At 48.9% G+C, this 20,048-nt stretch overlaps 1 protein-coding gene and 1 non-coding gene across 2 annotated transcripts in view; both read left to right on the top strand.

Moving 5' to 3' along the window:
- Positions 1-255: 255 nt before the first annotated feature.
- LOC112405144 (U6 spliceosomal RNA) lies at positions 256-362 on the top strand. Its single transcript, XR_003004273.1, has one exon. It is a non-coding gene; the product is annotated as a U6 spliceosomal RNA (small nuclear RNA).
- A 13,031-nt stretch (positions 363-13,393) lies between these two features.
- SH3PXD2B (SH3 and PX domains 2B) overlaps positions 13,394-20,048 on the top strand; it is a 67,023-nt gene continuing 60,368 nt past the window's right edge. Inside the window, exon 1 of the mRNA XM_024753430.1 lies at positions 13,394-13,469. Coding sequence (XP_024609198.1) covers positions 13,394-13,469 — 76 coding nt within the window. The remainder of the gene's footprint in view (positions 13,470-20,048) is intronic.

Genomic DNA, 20,048 nt, shown 5'->3' on the forward strand with positions numbered 1-20,048 from the left:
GTCTTGAGTCCTGGAGATGGAAAGACCCCCTTGGTGTTCACGCCTGTCTCCATCCCTCTCTGCAGGTCTACATCATCCGTGTCACGTGGTCCAGCGGCTCCACGGAGGCCATTTACCGGCGCTACAGCAAATTCTTTGATCTCCAGGTAAGGATTTGGGGTCTCCGGCGAGCTGCAAGGTGGGAAAGAGTTTTTTTGGACTTACTTTCCACTTTGACCTCAGAGCCACAGTGTTCTTGTTTAAAATCACGTCTATGCGCTCACCTCAGCGGCACATATACTAAGATTGGAATGATGTAGAGAAGATTAGCCTGGCCCCTGTGCAGGGGTGACGCGCAGATTTGAGGAGCGTTCTATATTTTTCAAAAGAGGGCCCATCGCTCTGGGGACATAAGTAATGGGCTGTATTGCCTTATGCTTTGATATTCAATATTTTCCAAATAAAAGAAAGGCTCCTGTTGACTGCTCTAGAAGGGAGGCTGATCTGGAGATCGTTTCTGTTGGCCTTGAAGTGCAGATCTTGAACTGGTGTAGTCGTGTTGAGTGCGTTCAGACCTCGTGGACCTGTTCTGCTCTCAAGACAGACCCACGTCTGTTGCCTCACCTTGGCCTCCTCTCCCCATCAGGCTCCTTGCTCGGCTCCTAAAATGCCTGCCGTGTTCTCAGGGCACCGTGCTCGCCTTCTCCTCTCCTCTGAGGCCTTTGCATTAGCTCTTCCTCACCTGGAACACCTCCTGCACCCTCCAGCCCCCTCGTTGTCTCATCCTCTGGGAAGCCTGGTCTGACTTCATTCCCTGGCCAGCGAAGGCCACCTCCTCTGCACCCCACAGCTCTGCATCCCTCTGTCCTGACTCTGTATTGAAGTTGTCTGCCTGTCCCCCTCTAAACTAGGACTCTCATGGGCAGGAACCACATCTTCATTATCCTCTCTTTCCTTCATGTTTTATTCAAGGACACCGTATGTATCCAGTGAATGTTTGGTGAATGAATGAATGAACAAATGAACAAACGAAGGAATGAACTATAACCCCCATGAGCACCACCAGTCTCACAGGAAGACTATGTGGACAGCTCTGTGTAAGCCCCTCCCCAGGAGGGTAAAAGATCTCTAATCCGTGGGTCAGCAGCATTATCCTGACGTCACCAAAGGCCAGCAACTCAAAGCAAGTGTGTCATGAAAAGTCACAGTGCCTGATATGATGTAACAAAATTCTTTAGAAAACACAGACCTCGGGAGGAGATGGGAACTTGCCCGGCTTCCTGAATCCATGAGTGTTCCCTGCCACTTGGTGAGGGGCTCACATAGCTCACAGGCCAACGTAAGGCCTCATCGAGATGACTGTCTTCTTTCCCTCTGTGTACCAGTTAGGATCCTTTGGTTGCAAGGGACAGAAACCCAACTCAAACTGGCCTAAGTAGATGGGGGGGATTTAGGGGGCTGGTGTGACAGAATGTCCTGGGAGAAGGAAACTGGCAGGCTTCAGGTGAAGCTTGATATGGGGTTCTCCTCTGTGTCCTCTCACCCAGCTTCTTCCTCTTGTTCTGAATTCCCAGGTCCTGATGTTGCTTTATCCTCAGATCCCACATGGTTGCACAATGCTCTGGGCCCACACTTAGCAGGAAAGAGTGAAAGGTCACTTTGCAGAAGTCCCAGCAAACACAGTGTTGTGTTTCATAGGCTCATCTCGAAGCCAGTCGGTATGGTTGAGGAATGTGATGGCCAGTGGGCTTATCCGGTCCCTGCTCTGCCTCTCAGTCAGGGAGGTGGGGACTGAGACCTGGAGAGAACAGCTGTGATCCGATGTAGAGAAGGTATTGTGGGGACATCAGGAGACAGCCCGGGTCCTCCACACACCAGCCTGTCTTTCTGCCTTCCATGTTCTCTCTGGAGATGATATTAACCACCGTCATCCTTGGTTGAACAGACCTAATCTGCTCCTAAAAATGTCAAATGGAGAATTTTCAGAGCCTGTGCTCCAGTATTTTAAAAGGGGGAGGGGAGATAATAATATGCCCCTGACCTGTTTCCCCAGCATCACCAAACAATCTACATTATAAATTGCCAAGTCATTGCATACTGGACAGCAATTGACACCAGTTACCTAATTACTTAATATGTCATGAACTCATAAGTGATGTTTTGTGTTCAGTATGCAACAAACCAAACAGTATCATATACAAATGATATTTTTCTTCTGGTCCGCAGCAGACATGTACCAAATGTCAATACCCAAAGAGGCTCTATGTTAAAGATGTTAAGATACCATCTAAAAGGGACTTGGCAGGAGCAGACAAGGGCGTGGGCGGGGGAAGGGCTGACCCTGGAGGAAAGGCAGGAAAGATGATAGCAGTAATGCCCAACACCTCCGAACGTGGTCCTGCATGAGAAAGACAGAGATCCATACCCCCTGCTCAGACGCAAGAGTGATTTATGTAGACCCATTTCGGCAGGTCTTTAGAGCGTGGGTGTCGGGTAAATATTTTGCAGGTTGCTAGACTGATTTTTCATGCACCGAGGGTCCATGTTACAGGGGCAGCGGTGCTACCTATATTTTTGCTTTCAGAGGCCTCTTGGCTGCCCGATGCTTCCAAGAAGGAACAGAGGGGGCAGAGATGAGTGACATGGGTGATTGCTAGCCTAGGGATTATTGGCATCCACAGAGCAGACACCCACTCAGCTAGCTTAGGCAGAGAGAAGTGGGGGTGGACTGATGAGAGGAGACCAGTGTGCCCCCATGGAAACCAGAGCCGGGAGTACAGCCGGCCTCACAGGGGCCCGGAACCAGCAACAGAATGACCCACTGGAAGCCTGGCGGCTCCCGGGCCGTGTGTCACGTGGCCACAAGCTCTCCCATCGAACCCGCTCCCTTTCCTGCCAGCCCCTCTGGACCAGCTTCTTCCGCCAAACAAGCACCTTCAGTCCCCAAGTTGACGTGCCCTTCCCTGTGTCAAGGCACTGGAGTTGGTGGGTTCGGCTCCAGTCTCTGGGAGAGAGCATCTGAGTGTCAGCCTCCTGGGTCCAGAGTCCACCCCCCGAGCCTGCTAGCTGTGGCCAGAGGGGTGGGGCGGGTGGGACAGCATCATCTAGAGGAAGAGATTGAATGAGAAGAGGGTGGGGAAGAGGCCCTGGTGGCACGGACAGAAATGCTCACTGCTGCCCTTTGGCAGCCTATGGGCCAGGCAGTGTGTGGGGAACTTGACTGTGTTACCGGGTTCCCTATTCCAGCCTCGCCCAGGGCTTCAGACCTTGACTTCTGGGGTTAGGCAAACCTGGGTTCATTCACATCTCAGCTTTGCCTTTTCAGGTCTCAGCTCAGTGTCACCGCTGTATGTTTCCGAGCCTCAGTTTCCCCATCCACATACTGTATTAAGAATGAAAGCACTTTGCTCACATTTGTCGTGACAGTTCAGTCAGTTGTGCTTTGCTCGGTCAGCGTTATCTGTCATCTGCTGTCGCTCTGCTCACATGGGATTTGCCCAAGGTGACATTGTTTGGGAACGTTTTCGAGCCAGGGTTGGATCACAAGGCAACCTGGTCGGAAGCCTGCATTCCCTCCACTCTCCTGTTCTAACTCAACTTTCTTATTTCTACCAGAACTTAAAAGTGAGGTTTCCTTTCCTCCAACCCCAGCATAATTAGTAAGAATTGGAGGTTTGCTGCAACATAGACTCCCCTCCTGTAACAAAGTCTTCTAAAGACAGGGCTTAAGCCAGCTTTAAATAGTCCCAGATGGGCAACTGGAGTGGGAGAGTCCTGGAATTCCAGAGGGTCCTGCTGTCCTGGAAATGGCCTGCCCTGCCCCCCGGCCCTGCACCTGGGAGAGGGAAGCTGGAAGAAGGGGCTGATCCCAAGGACCAGGCAAGGAGGCCGGCCCGCGTGGGGCTTCGACACCCTGAAGTTGGATGATTTCATGATTCCCCTCTCCCCTCCCTCCCTGTCTGGCGAGTAGCCTTGGCTTTTGCAGCAGTAACTTGGCTGAGAGTATGGGGAGGGTCAAGCTTTCGTGGAGGAACAGCTCGGCCAGTGTGGCGTAATGGAAACAGCAGGCGACTCAGTCAGGAGACTTGGGGCCCAGCCACCTGTTCTGTGTGGCCATGGGCACACCCCTTAACCCCTCTGTGCCTGATTGTGATTTCTTCATCGGTAGCATGGGGCTGATGATAGGGAAACAGCTGGCATTCCTGAGGTACTGCCTGCTCAGCATCAGGATGTAGTGACTCATTTAATCCTCATGTCAAGCTTATCAAATGATACAGATGAAGAAACCCAGGCTCAGAAAGGTTAAGTCATTTGCCCAAGGTCACACAGCCGATGAGCATTAGAACTCGGCTTTGAAGCTGGGCAGGCAATACCAGGGTCCACAGTCTTGGTCACTCTGCTCTTACCAGTGGCTACTTCACAAGGCTCCTTTGGAGTTAAAAGTGATGATGTGTGTCCGGAAGAGGCAAATCCATAGAGACAGAAAGCAGATTAGTGGTTGCCGGGAGCTGGGGGGAGGGAGAACGGAGGAGAGACTGTTAATGGGAACTGGGTGTCTTTTTAGGGTGATGAAAATGTTCTGGAATTAGATAGTGGTCATGGTTGCACAACCTTGGGAATATTCTAAAACCCACTGCATTGAACACTTTAAAAGGGTGCATTTTATGGTATGTGAAGTATATCTCAATTTCTTTTTGTAAAAAAGTGATGATGTGTGTGAGAGCAGTTTCTGGGCTGTCGAGCCCTGAGCTAATGTCAGCTGTTGGGATTATTGATAGGCGTGGGTTGCTGCTAGGAATTGGCATGAAGATTAGAGCAGGCGGTGATGCCAGTTTAATAGAGTGGTTAAGACCCTGGGCTTTTATCCAAATGCTGCCACTTCCTGGCCATGAGACCTTGTTTCAGTCAGAAGTGTTTTAGTTGCAGATGACAGAAACCCAGTCCATATGGATTATTCAAAAATTGCATTGATTAGCTAAATGGAACTGAGAGGACTAAGGGTACTTGGCTTCAGGTATGGCTGGATCTAGGTGCCACAGGGTGAACCAGGACCTGCCTTTTCCACTTCTTGGTCTCCTCTGTGTCCAGGCAGGGTGTTGTCTGGTATGGTGGCAGCCACAGCTCCCAGCTGTATCCAGCAGTCAGCTCAGTGACTTCAGGGAAAAAGAGAACACCCCAAAGGTTTCAGCACAAGTCTCATTGGTTCATCTTGGATAATGGCCAAGCCAGTCAGGGCCAGCCCAGGAACTGGAGTAGAATCAGCATCACATCCATGCTGACTAATAGAGGAGTAGAAGATTCCCCAGAGGAAATCAGAGACGTGCTGCCAAAGAAGGGAAGATAACCTGTAGATGACAAGTAAATGTCCTCTCTGGTGGGGGCAGGACACTCAGGCAGAGGAAACAGTCTGCAGAGAGGCCGCTGGGGTAGAAGGAAGGAGCATGACTCAGGCTCCTTCATGGGAAAAGAAACTCACAGTCACGAGCAAGAAAGTCCCCTTTCTGAAAGATCACCTTCTGATATGATTTCCCAACTTCCTTGTCTTAGGAAAGCTGGACTCTGATAGTCATGCCTACCCCTACTGGTTAACATCTGGCAACGTGTCTCACTCACGTGAGTGCGCAGGTGGTAGAGCCCTGGGCTTGGAGTGGGAAGACCTGGTGTCAGGTCCCAGCCCTCTGTCTGACTGGCTGTGTGGCCTTGGGCAGGGCCCTCAGCCTCTCTGAACCTCTCTTTCTGCCCTCATCTGGGCACATTCTGGAGAGTCTATCAGAGTGTAACAGAGGGAGCTGGCCTCCAAACAGGGCACTGGGTGGGGACAGGAATGCCTGGAGAGCTGAGGGTAGCGCCTAACGGAAATGTGGTTGGTTGAGTGACATCATAACAATATCGGCGACTGTTTACTAGAATGCACTAAGTGTCCATATATACGCCATCTCATTTAGTCCTCACTTAGAGGCATGAAGTCAGTGTTGTGTCCACGTCACAGATGGGGGAAGGGAAGCTCAGAGAGGCAGAGTCACGTGCCTAAAAAGGAGCATGGCTGGACTCAGGCCCAGGTGTGGTTGAGTCTGAAGCCTGTGCTCCTCCCTCCCGAAGGTCCAGGATTGCCTTCGAATCTGTCTGCTCTTAGAGTTCTGTCCTCTGAAGACAGCTGCCCTCTGAAGGCCCATTCGGTACCTCCCTGTGAGACGCAGGCATAGTCTATCCTGCAGAGAGGACTGCTCTGAGCAGAGCACGAGCCCTGCACAGACACGCCTCGGATGTGTGACGGGTACACTTTACCCTGTGCCATGTGACCTTTGCCCTCTGAGTTTTCCCACTAGTTCATTGCATCCCCCAGTCCGAGGGTCATGGTCATCCCTGGAGCCAGGGCTTCCCTCACAGAGGGCACAGTGAAATGTTTGCAAGTGTTCAAAGAGTGTCCTCTGTGCCAGCCAGGGAACTCAGGCAGGGCTTGCTTCCTGGAGGAGGTGACATCTGAGCAGGGTCTTGATAATGAGTAAGGAGTTGCCCCACTGACAGGATGGGGGAGGGCATCCCACACAGAGGAAACCATGTGTGCAAAGGTGCAGAAGTGTGAGAGAGCAGGACTGTGAGCTGGGCATCTTGCAGAATTCCGACAGCGGGGGTGGCGCCAGGGGGATGCACAGAGCCAGCTGGCTCACCCTGCCCGGCAGGGAGTTCTCGAGAGAAGCACCAATGACATGTGTCCTGTAAGCAGGAACACTCCATGCTTAGGGGACTGCTTCCAGGCACGGGGGCTTTCCGGGGGATCCGTTTCCCAAATGCAGCACATCACAGAGCTGAAGGCAAGCCGGAGGCGGCATCTTGATCTGTGCCTTTGTTTTTCCCCAGAGAAGGGAACCGGAGACAGGAGAGGCTGTCCCAGGTCACACAGCAAACATCGTTTGTTTCCAGTTTCTGTTGAGATAGAACTGGCCTGTCCCCCTTCTGAGAGTTTTGTAGCCCCAGATGTACTGAATGAGCTTTGGGGACTGTCTGCCCAGAAGCCCCCAGGCTCCACCGCAGAAGCCAAGGGGAAGGGAGTGTTCTTCTCCCATCTTTTCTGGGAGCAGGTGTAGGAGGGGCAGGGCTGAGGTTCTCGCTCCCTAGGCGGGCCTTGCCCAGCTGGGAAGACATCCCAGTGAGCTCCTAGTCAACACCTGGCCTAGGATTCCACCAACCATCTATACCCAAATACTGCCTTTGCTGAACCCTGAGACACACTCTTTCCCCAGACATTGTCTTCTGAAATTGGGGAGTGCCTCCCACATGTTTTATATGCTTAATGGAATATTTGTTCCCTTCCATCTGAAAAGCCGTTGCCATACTGATGGTATAGAGCTGAGAAAATATGGTAGCTGCCTTTTTTTCACACAGCACTGTCATCCCTTGGTATCCCTGGGGGAATTGGTTCCAGCACCACTCCCTTCATGCCCCCCGCCCAACAGATACCAAAATCTGACGATGCTCAAGTCCCTCATGTTAAATGGCGTAGCATTTGCTTTTATCATCCTCCTGTATACTTTAAATCCTCTCTAGATTACTTATAATACCTAATATGATGTAAATGCTATGTAAATGCAAGGTAAATGCTATGTAAATTGTTGCCAGCCATGGCAGAATCAAGTTTTGCTTTTTTGGAACTTTCTGGAAGTTCCCCCCCGCCCCCCCAAATATTTTCGATCTGCCATTGGTTGAATCTGCAGATATGGAACCCAAGGACATGGAGGGACCAACTGCAATTCTTAATTTGGAAAACAGAAAGAGGCAAGGTGTGTTGGTCAGTTGCGTCTAAGGCCCAATGCAGGTCCCGTTGCCACCACCTGGAACATAATTTCTCCTCTCCTAGACAATGGCTGACCAAACCAGTTAACCACTTTTTCATTCATTTGTTCATCCATTGATTCATTCACTCTTTGCATAAATATATCCCAAGTGCCTACCACGTGCCAGTGAGGGGGGCGGGGCAGGCCACAGGGCAGCCCAGTAAGGGGGTCGGGCTGAGAACATGCTGCCTTGACTGGGAGGGACAGCAAGGAGGAAAGAAGTGGACAGACAGGGAGGGGCGGCAGGCTCCAAGGGGCATGGCGACATTTAGACAAAGCAGCTCGTCGAGGGGACAGAGTCCCCAAAGACAGCCAACCACGTGCTGTAGAGCAGGCCCAGCTGTGTTGTCGCGTCCTGCTCTGAGAACGACGCGACTCCCCGCCAGCCTGCAGCTGCCCACGATGGTCACCCCGGCCCTTCTGCACGGCCTGCTCTCGCTCTTCTGGGACGCGAGGCCTTTGTCATAGTGAGGGAGTAAACCCCTCCCAAGTCCAGTCTGCCACTAACACAAACCACGTGTGGACCTCCACGCCAGCCTCCACGGTATTTTCCTTGGACAGCCTGTCTCCTCTCCCTCCACCACAAGCTGTGTCTTAAAAACTGCTGATGGAGTGTTCTCTCGTTCCCCTTGTGATGTGGCAGCTTGACGTGGCTCTCCCTCCCTTCCTACCCCCCAAGACTGACTCACTTTCCTCCTCAATTTTCAGTCCCCTGCACCCTCAGCCCGACTTCCTTTTATTATCTGGGGGGAGGGGGGTGGACTTCCCAGTTTCCAAGGATACCGTCTGCAGTTGGACTTTGCCCGGCATGCCTCTGGTCCTAACGCTGCAGACATCCCCGGTCTGGGGGTCCCTACAGAGGGTCTGGAATGCCACCCATGTCTGTTTCAAAGCCTGTGAGCGCCAAGTGTGACAGTTCCCTGGATAGAAGCAGCCTGTGGCCTGTGAACCCAGACACACTAAGACCAAAAACAAAACAGCTCGCAGGCCTCTGATCACCTGTCCTCGCGAATAGCAGTCAAACAGATTGCAGTTACCATTGACAGGAGGATAAAATGAAATAAAGCTAGATATGGCTAAAAGAGGAGAATGAGTCCAGCCCTGTGCCACTAGTCACGTGAGGCTATTTCAATGTAAATTTAAGTTAATTAAAATTAAATAAAATTAAAACTTCAGCTTCTCAGTCTCAGGAGCCACATTTCAAATGCTCGGTAGCTAGCCATCCAAGGGCTGGTGGCTGCCATAAGGGACAGCAGAGATACAGAACATCTCCATCATCGTAGAAAGTTCTGTTGGAAAGCCCAGCTCTGGCCACTGAGGAGACCTGGGTAGTCGGAGGAATTTTACCAACCTTAAAACACAGCCTCATTGTGGAATATTATTCAGCCTTAAAGAGGAAGGAAATTCCAGCACATATTATGAAACGGATGAACCTTGAAGACATTATTCTAAGTGAAAGAAGCCATACACGAAGGACAAATGCTTATATGCAGTGCCAAGCATAGTCAGATTTATAGAGATAGAAAGTAGGGTGGTGGTTGCCAAGGGCTGGAGGAGAGGAATGGGGAGTTAGTGTTTAATGGATATAGAGTTTCCGTGTGGGATGATGTAGAGGTTCTGGAGATGGAGGCTGGTGACGGTCGCACAACAGTGTACTTAATGCCGCTAAATTGTACACTTAAAATGGTTGAAATGTTCGATTTTATGTTATGTATACTCAACACAAAAACACACACACAGTCTCAGTAAATAATGAAAATTTTCCCCAAATAATTCTCAGAATAACATTCATTGTGGGCAGAGTGCAAGGAGGGGGCATTTCTTGTTGAGCACCCAGTGCATCCCCACTTAACAGTTCACATACAACATTCATTTACACAACCCCCCTGCAAGGACACACAGCTGGCACGAGGAATCATTAGGATTAAACCCCAGGGCTGTCTGGTCCCCAGGGATAATGTCTGTGGTTAGAGTTTGTAACATTAAACCCAGGTCCGCTGCCTCAAATTAATAACACTTGGGGAGACACTTCAGCTCTTGGAGCCCCACTTATTTGGGTAGAAGCAACTGAGGACACAGGGTGAGAGAGTAACTCTCTAAGACAGAGCTGTGAAGACCACAGGGAAATACAGTGCTGGGCAGGGCTTCTTTAGCCGGTGCGTGCACATTCAGATAGGGGCTCAGCAGGAACCCGGGAGAGCGCATATAAGTGGGGTACAGTGGACAGATTACTGGGGTGTACCTTTAAAAAAAAATAGTTCCCCTGAATGGTGTTCCAACATTGTCTTCACAAATAAAATTGAGAAGGAAAAGAAAAAGATAGTGTTAGGTCAAACCTATAAATCTCTCAAAAGATGCTGCCGCTAAGATTGGTTAATCACCCTGCCTTTAAAAAAGAAGCATGCTGTTTGCCTGTGCATGGAATACGAAACGTACCTGGTCTCAGGCTGACTTTTCATGTTCATGTGACACTCCGAAGCCACCTAAGAGAGTGGTCTTAGGGGAAAAGAATGGGATTTAGATTAAGATACTTGAACTGGCTGGACCACCACTTAGCTGTGTGACCTCAAACAGTTCATTGTGTCCTGCTCCCCAGTTTCTCCATCTGTGACATGGGGGTGGTTCATCGCTTTCACAGGATTATTATGAAGGACAGATAACATCATATGTCTGGAAAGGATGAACTGTAAACAGTCGAACCAGTTAGTAGTGGTTACTAATTATTACTAATTATTATTTAATATTAGTAACGTGAATATTATTAATCGGACGTACTCAGCGAACATCTGAAGCTGCCCCCACTCCCAGATCTCACTCAGATGCATTCATTGGTCTAGCCAATTTTTATTGAGTGCCTACTATGTGCCAGCATTGAAAAGCTCCTGGATTCAAAAAGGGAAGCCTCCCTTTCCAGCAAGGCCCACCGTGGCCTCACCAGCTGCTGAATGATGGTGAACCAAGCATTTCCCCATCACCGCACAGCACAGAATAGGGGCCAGTTGGAAATCGCAAATAAAACCACAGCCTCATGGGCAGCCCTTTAGGGTTGCCAGCCAAGCTGAGTCTGACCCTCCTACGCAGGGGTGTCACATAAAACAGTGCTAAGGAGGCAGGGGGCTCCAGCCTGGATAAATGGCCCTGTTTCCTGAGCGCTGGGGAGCAATCCTTTTTAATTGCCTTAGAAGCATCTCAGAGGCGAGTGATGCAATGGCAGAGAAGCTGTGGGCTTCTGTCTCTGGCCCTGCCCCTTGCTGGCTGCAGGCCCATGGCAGATTTCTTCACTCCTCTGGACTTCAGTTCCCTGGATAATAATGTCCACCTTGAATGGGGTATTCTGCAGATTTCGTGAGAGGATATGTCCAAAGAATCTAACCTGTGCTTGGCATGTAAACTTGTTTCTCTTCTCTCCCACTTCAGGTCTCTCCTCCCTCCCCCTACACTATAGCTGTGCTTACTTCTCCAAGCTATTCGAAGCTGCTTTTATGCTATCAGAGGGATACAGCTTTTTTTTTTTTAATTGAAGTATAGCTGATTTACAATGTTATGTTAGTTTTAGGTGTATAACATAGTGATTCAGTATTTTTGTAGATTGTACTCCACTATAGGTTATTACAAGGTAATGGCTATAATTCCCCATGCTGTACAATATATCCTTGTTACTTATCTATTTTATACATAGTAGTTACTATCTGTTAATCCTGTACCCCTAATTTGTCCCTCCTGCCTTCCCTTTCGCCTTTGGTAGCTACAAGTTTGTTTTCTATGTCTGTGAGTCTGTTTCTGTTTTGCATAAACATTCATTTGTATTATTTTTTAGATTCCACAGATAAGTGATATCGTATAGTATTTGTCTTTCTATGACTTATTTCACTAAGCATAATATTCTCTAGGTGCATCCGTGTTGCTGCAGATGGCAGAATTTCATTCTTTATGGCTCATATTCCATTGTATGTATGTATGTGTGTGTGTGTGTGTGTGTGTGTATACGTATATGTGTATACACACACACACACACCCCACATGTTTTTTTTTTTCCTCTCGTGAATTTGTTTTTATTTTTATTGCTTCTTAATCCCGTTGTCTATTGATGGGCATTTGGATCGCTTCCATGTCTTCGCTATTGTAAATAGTGCTGCTGTGAACGTTGGGGTGCAGGTATCTTCCTCAGTATATACCCAGGAGTGGGATTGCTGGATCATATGGTAGTTCTATTTTTAGATTCTTGAGGAACCTCCATAATGTTTTCCACGGTGGCTGCATCAATTTACGTTCCCACCAACAGTGCACAAGGGTTCCCTTTTCTCCACATCCAGAGGGACACATCTGGAGTGCCAGAGTGACTTTCTCCTTGAGGTAAAATGATGGGCAGGCCTCTCACATTCAGCCATCACTTCAGGAGGCTCAGGACTCCCTTTTCTTCTGCTTGAATCCTGGGCCCGTATACTAATCGGGATGGGTTACGATATGCTGCTCTGACAACTAGCCTCACTGTACACAGGGTTTATTTCTCACTAGGGCTGCATGTCCATCAGAGGTTGTTGGGGGCTCTGGACCCTTGCTGGCAGAGAAGCCACACTCTGGAGCATGGCCATCACGTGGCAGATGGAAATGAAGTGTGGTGAATCAAGCACCAGTCCTAAGTCTTCCACCCCACAGTGAGCCATGTCTCTCCTGCTCACAGTTAATTGGCCACGTCCCACTTCAAGGCAGTGGGGACGTACAAATCTACCAAGCGCTCAGGAGAAGAACCAGAAATCTGGTGACAGCATTTATGACCACACAGCCCAGCTTTAATCTGTAAAGCCACGTTGGCAGTTGGTATCATTATGGCCAACTAAGGATGAGGCCCGAGGTATGTCACTTCCCCCGACCGCAAGTAGCAGATCCTGGTGACTTCGTATATCCAGTCAGATACTTCACATTTATTCCTTAAAATGTCAGAGAGGCATTTAATGTTATCAGAAAACACGAAAGGTTTTCGTTTTGGGTGCCCCATCCCTGTGCTTCCTCTAGCCCCACAGCAAGCCTGCACCTACCTCTCTAGATGCTTCCTACACCACCCTGCAATGACCATTCTACTTTTCAGTCTCTCTCTAGACACTGAATCTTTTCATCGCTGCACCCCGTGTGCCTGACACAGAGCCAGGCATGGAGCTGAGCCAGCCTGGGGAATTCTTAGTGGGGCAGGGGCGTGTCATGATCTCACAGGTAATGATTAATTGAGTCTCCATAGTTTGTTCCTGAACACAGCCTGGCAGTTCTTAGGAAACAGGATGACCTGCCGTCTGTGGAATTCTGGGGGCTCTGGGGGTGTTGTTCACGCTTCAGGTCCTGTGGCTGGAGCGCCCGGGGGAACTGAGAATGGTCTCTCCCAGCTCTGAGCCTTCACTAGTCTGGCAGCTGGGACCTAGAGGATTGTTTGCATGGATATCCTAGGTCCAGTTGACACTGCCTTCCTTCCCCATTAGTTTGGAAAGCTGAACAAAGTGAACTTTTATATATCAAATCACACAGTTCACATAATTCCTTTAAAACGTCAGAGATGCATTTATCAGGTTTTTTTTGTTATTCTCCCCATTTAGATGCAGATGTTGGACAAATTTCCCATGGAAGGAGGACAGAAGGACCCCAAACAGCGGATCATTCCCTTTCTTCCAGGTAAGTGAGACACATGCTCTCAGCTGGGGCCTCTGGGCTCCCAACACAGCTCTCAGATCTCTCCCCTCCTCCTCCTTGAGGCATTGTCCCAGTGACCAGACCTTAGCCATCTGTTGAAATCAGTGCCTAAGGATACGGGCTTTGGAGTTAGATGCTTTGCTGTTTACCAGCTGCTTGACCTTAGGCAAGACACTTCACTTCTGGGATCCTCGGTTTCTCCCATCTCTAAAATGAGAATAATTCAAGGTCATACAGTTTGTGTGGTGAGTGGCATCTATTATAATGGCTAGTGTATTTGTTTTCTTTCTTTCTTTTTTTTTAATTGGGGTATAGTTGTTTTACAATGTTGTGTTAGTTTCTACCATACAACGAAGTGGAGTTCCCTGTGCTATACAGCAGGTTATTAGTTATCTATTTTATACATATTAGTGTATATTTGTCAATCCCAATCTCCCAATTCATCCCAGCCACCCCCCACCCCCTGTATTTGTTTTCTGTTGTGCATAACAAATTACCACCCAGTTAGCAGCTTAAAACGATACCCATTATTATCTCACAGCTCTGTTGGTCGAAGTCCAGGCAGGCTCAGCTGGGTTCTCTGTTTAGGGTCTTAAAAGACCAAAGTCAAGATCTTGGCTGGACTGGGCACTTACCTGGAGGTTCTGGGGAAGAGTCTACTTCCGACCTCATTCAGGCTGTTGACAGAATTCAGCTCCTTGCAGCTCTAGAACCCAGATACCTGTTTCCTCCCTGGCTGTCTGTTGGGGACCCCCTCAGCTTCCAGAGGCTACCTGTATTCCTCATCCATCTTCAATCTGGCAACAGGGCACTGAATCTCTCTCCCGTTCTTGGAATCTCTAACTTCCCCTCCTGCCACCAGCTGGAGAAAGCTGTCTGCTTTTAAAGGCTCATGTGATTACCTTGTACCCACTTGGCTAATCCGGGATAATCTCCCTCTCTTGAAATGAACTGAGGCATATCATATAACATGGAGTGAGATTCCATTGTATTCACAGGCTCTGAGATTAAGGTGGGACATCTTTGGGGGGCCATTTAAGAAATTCTGCCTGCCTGCATACCCGCCTGAGTGGGCCAAGCACCTTCTGAGTGTCAGGCACTGTGGAGGAGTTAATGCAACCATGGCTGGTCCCTGCTCTCAAGACATTCAGTGTCCCCTTCCCCCCAAAAAAATTCTTACCAAAGGGATAACATCAAGGCTTCAACTCAAAAAACTGGGTTACCCAAACCAATGTTACAGCTTCAACTAATAATAGCTACCATTTATTAGATCTCTATTGTGGGCCAGTCACTGGGCTAAATGCTTTACATTCATTAGCTTGTTGAATCCTTAGAACAATCCTGCAGGGCAGCCATTACTATGCCCATTTCACAGATGAGGAAATTGAGGCTCCGAGAAATTATAATCGCTTGCATAAATGGCAGAGCTGGGATTCAGTCACAGGTATGGCAGGCTCAGAATTCGTGCCCAAAGTCAGACAGCCCAGGTTCAAATCCCAGTGCCCCTAATCGTCTACTCTGTTCCCTTGGGTAAATTCCTTAAGCACATGGAGTTTCATTTCTACGTTTGCACGTTGGAGATCATAGTGGTACTTAAATGATAGAGTTGTTAGGAGGATTAGGTAAGTGCCTGGTATGTAATTAGCAATTAAGCACTCACTAGTATCTTTATGTACAGGTAATCGGCAAATTGACAATCACCCTAAATCACAAATATTTAGAGCTGGCCAGCCCTTTAAATCTTTTTCATAATGCAGACAAGGGGGCAGGCACTGAGATGGATCACCCAGGGGCCCATTCTCCCCTCCCCCACTCCAGGATTCTGCAATCAGCACATCCGTGCGTTCTTCTGGATAGTGTCATCATTGAGTGAGTTTAGAGACGGGGTAGATGTATTTGCCAGGCCCCCATTTACTGGGAGATCATTGGCCTAAAAAAAAACTAATGTTTTTAGTTCTTCCACGGGGAGAGAACGCTGGAATTTTTTTCCTTATTGGAGGAAAGCCGGTATGCCAGCTGCAGTGGCCACATCTCAGCACCCGAAGCATGTGCTTTGGAGTTCAACAGGCCCAGTCCTGTGACCTCAAGCATACGACATCTCCCCCCCACCTTTGAGCCTCAGTTTCTCATGTGTAGAATGGGACAGTGACCCCTGCTTCACAAGCTTCTCTCCCTGGCGCGTGGCAGGTTCTCAGTAAAGGCAGAAACAGGGTCCTGGGACGTTCCTTTGGAATTTTGGGGCCTTTCATGTCTTGGAGTCCTACTTAAATGATCAATCTGGAGATTTAAGTTGAAATGGGCTCTAAATGTATATTTTTCTTCAAGGAAAAAAAGGAAAGCAGTGAGTTATAACTCTTTGCTGGTGAAAGGCAAAACCAGCTGTGGAAAAACTTCCCAGGACAGGGAAGAACTTGAGCCGACCCTCTCCCCAGCCCCTGAAAGCTTTCGTGGTTACGTAATCCTTTTCCACCCACGAATTCATGAAAATGCTGTTCTCAGGGACTTGGCTCCATTGTCCCTGCTCAGGACACCCACTTGTAGCTTGGAGAGGCCTCGTTGGGCCCTAAGACCCCTGGAGCATCCCTTCCCAGCCCACCTCTTAGCTTTTCCTTGAGGCCGAGCCCAAGGGCGGGGACGGGTGGGAGAAACGTCCCCTCTCCTAGGGGTCAGTTTTCTGCCAAGACTGCCACGTCAGCAGAACAAAAGCGAGTTTCATGTTAGCACAAAGGCCGGGAGGGGGGCGGGGGCGGGGAGAGCAGCCCTGTGCAATTTTCCATCCCAGCAAGAGCTGGGGAAGCCAACTTGGCAGAGGATGCGGCTTGAAAAATAAGAATTACAGTTTGGCCTTCCTCCACTATGGAAAACAAAAGCCTGCTGGTTCCCACCAAAGGCTGTTCTCTCCTCTGATCACCCTTCCCATTCCAGGAAGGCTGGCCTGAGGGGAGGGCTGGGTGCGGGCTCTCTAGCCCTCCTTCTCCGTGACTCACACAGAAGCTTCACAGCAAGCAGCAGATCCGCATTTCACCTGGAGGCACCGGCCAGGGGGACGCTGGCCACTCTGTTCTGCCCCACAGCCCGGGGCCTGAGCGGTAACTCCACTCCGCTGTGGATAAATGATGAATTAGCCTGTCAGAGGCAGGTCTTAAGAAGCCAAGTTAGAGGTTGAGGACAGGAGAGGTGCTCTTCCTTGTAGAATATAGGTCAGTATCATGTAACCTATTTTTTAAACAAAGTAATTACCCTTATTTAAGCACCTAGGGAGGGCCAAGCCCTGTACTGGTGTACCACGGAGATGACTACTAAGGGATAGGGGCTGCTCTCCCATTTTACAGATGAGGAGACTGAGGCTCTGCCAGGTAAATGCATTTCCCAAGGCAGCACAGGAAGGAATAGACCCCCCTGGGATTGGCTTGGGGCCTCACTGACCCTGTGGAGCCTGTGGCCTCCGTGCTACTCCTGCCGAGGGGACTTCCTGTCCCCACTACTGGCAGGGCACCTGACATGTGCCCAGAGACTCACTGAGGCCACACAGGAAGAGGAGTGACATTATTGTGCCACACCCCCAGGAGACGTTGAAGGCGCCTGAGTTCTTTTTTTTTGTTTTTTTAACATCTTTATTGGAGTATAATTGCTTTACAATGGTGTGTTAGTTTCTGCTTTATAACAAAGTGAATCAGTTATACATACACATATGCTCCCATATCTCTTCCCTCTTGCGTCTCCCTCCCTCCCACCCTCCCTATCCCACCCCGCTAGGTGGTCACAAAGCACCAAGCTGATCTCCCTGTGCTATGTGGCTGCTTCCCACTAGCTATCTATTTTACGTTTGGTAGTGTATATACGTCCATGCCACTCTCTCGCTTTGTCCCAGCTTACCCTTCCCCCTCCCCATATCCTCAAGTCCATTCTCTAGTAGGTCTGTGTCTTTATTCCCATGCCTGAGTTCTTGGTCCTCTCCCAGCCCCTGCAGGCCGGGCCTCGGGCAAATTCTCTTGGGCCGTGGTGGCTCTGAGGTGGCCCTGTGCCGGGGCGGTGCTAACACCATGCCCTTTGTAAATTTTTCGAGTCAGGTCACAGCCTTCTCAGTAAGAGACCTGTACACCCCTCTCTCCACCCTTCCTCTGATTTTATAGAAGGGGAAATTATACCAAACTGGGACCACAGTGTTGTTGCTAGGCACCCCTTCGCCCATTTTGAGAAATAGATTAGAGGGCAGGAAGCGTTTGCTATGTAGGATTTCTCTTCACAGGCACACACTTCTTATTTTTCCTAAAGGTTCAGGATTCTCCTAGGAATTCTGATCTTCAAGTGGTCCCACCCACGAGGGTGGTGATTATTACTCCCACCCAGGGAAGGACTGCCCCACCCAGAATGTCAACAGGGGCCCTCCCTGTTGGAAAGCACTAGTGCCAGGAAGGCAGCCCCCCCCCCCCCCCGCCGTGCCTGTGCACAGAGGGCTTACACAGAGCCTGCACCTAGGGAGTGAATGAGGGAATATCGTCGGCTCTAGGGAGGCCAGGTTGTAAACTCCTTCCCACTTTGCTGAACAATTTGCTTTTTTCGTTTTAAATGACATGAACATTTTCTGATTCCCAAAGCAGTCAATATTTATAGTAGGCACTTTGCAGAAAGTATAAAGAAGAACACAAAAAGGCTTTGTCTTCTACCCTCGGAGACAAGCACTATGAACCCTGTGAAGCATTTTCTTCTAGATTTTTTTTCTCTTCTAACAAGTGTGGTGTATCAGAAATTTGACTCACTCATCAGAATTAAACCCATCACCATTATAAAGAAAGGAGATCCTTGTTATTAAGGAATATAAGGAGTATGTATTTCATCTCATTGTGGGTTCTTTTTTAATTAAATGGAAATGAACAAAAAAAGGATTTCTATTAGGTTGACCATATCGACTTCATTTCCTGATTGTGCCTTTTTGCCCAAGAGCACGTTGTCAGATTATTTTAAATGTGATCTTAACCATATGGTCTTTTTGGGTACAAATCTCCCTGACCACCTTGCATTGCAAATCTTTAAAAGTCAATAGGCTGTTTCCCATCATCCCTTTCGATTCTGTCCTATGATGAAAACTCTTTATGGGCCTTTCCTAGCGTCTTGTCCCTGCTCACCCAAGATTGACCCATGGAGACAGCAGTCTCACCAGCACCATCTCAGATGAGTGGTTAACCTCTCCTCACCCTGCCAGCCTCGTAACCCAAATTCTTCTCCAGGACCTACCTCCTTGGACCAGAAGTAGGTGAAGTTCTTAGTAGGTCTCCATGCTCTGCAGTCTGGAGAGCTGTGGTCTCCCTGTGCATTCCTTTTTGACCCCTAGAGACCTCCTGGTCGCCCCGCATGAGCGTGGCAGGGGGTCTTGTCTCCATCCCCCACCTCGTTGTCGCTCCTTGATGTCTTATTTCTGATTTTCCAGCCCCTGCCTCTGTGACAAATCCAGAATGGTGTGGCCATGCTGTCTGGATCCTCAGTGCGTGAGCTTGGCCACCATCTCCCCATGAGAGGACCTCCTTTAAGACTCTCGGGAACCCGCTGATTTGCTTGAAACAAACCTCACCCATAATGTTTCAGCATCTTGGATATTTCCTGAGACCCTCAGTGGCATCATTTATATACTTGTCTTTGCCTGTGACCCATGTCCTCTGCCCATACGTCACACTGGAGATTCTGGTACCACACCCCAGGGCTCAGATGTCACCCAGCAAGTAGTGAATGGACTGTTAGTATTCGGTGTGGTAGGAGGGCTTGGAGCCCTCTGTTACAAACACTTATTGGCGAAGGAATTGAAGGGATTTGTCGTCCTGGCAGGTGGAATCCACCTTCATGCATTGATCAGACGTGAGTGCCATGTGGCAGGGGCAAAAAGTTGACTAAAGCCGAGTCAATCCCTATTTGGGCGGAGCCCCGTGACTAGTAGGAAGGAAGAAGACATGTAAATCGACAATGTGATGTGTACAATCAGAGACAGGAACTCTTTTTTTTTTTTTTTTTTAATTTTATTGAAGTGTAGTTGATTTACAATGTTATATTAGTTTCTGGTGTACAGCAAAGTGATTCAGTTATACACATATATATTCTTTTTCATATTCTTTTCCATTATGGTTTATCACAGGTTATCGAATGTAGTTCCCTGTGCTATATAATAGGACCCTATTGTTTATCCATCCTATATATACTACTTTGCCTCTGCTAATCCTAAACTACCAATATTTACCGCCCCCCCCCACCCTTGGCAACCGCAAGTCTGTTCTGAAAGAGATAACAACTCTTAACCTATTTGAAGTGTGTAAGAGTTTCCCAGCAGGGGTAGTGGGTGGGGAAGGTATTCCAGGCAGAGGGAAAGGCACAGAATTATGAGAGAGCGTGGAGTACTGGGAAAACATCAGACTAGAGCAGAAGGTATACAAAGAAAGAGGAGGGAGGGGGACTGAGCTGTTGGGTGAGGGCATATCTGAGTGTTCGCTGAACTGCTCACCGCATCTGAGAAGCTTATGGTTGGACAGGGGACCTCCGATCATCAGGTCTTCCTTCCTTGGTTTGATTTCAGCC

This window comes from Neophocaena asiaeorientalis, unplaced genomic scaffold, assembly GCF_003031525.2.
Source record: "Neophocaena asiaeorientalis asiaeorientalis breed wild unplaced genomic scaffold, Neophocaena_asiaeorientalis_V1.1 scaffold268, whole genome shotgun sequence".
Lineage (NCBI taxonomy): Eukaryota > Metazoa > Chordata > Mammalia > Artiodactyla > Phocoenidae > Neophocaena > Neophocaena asiaeorientalis.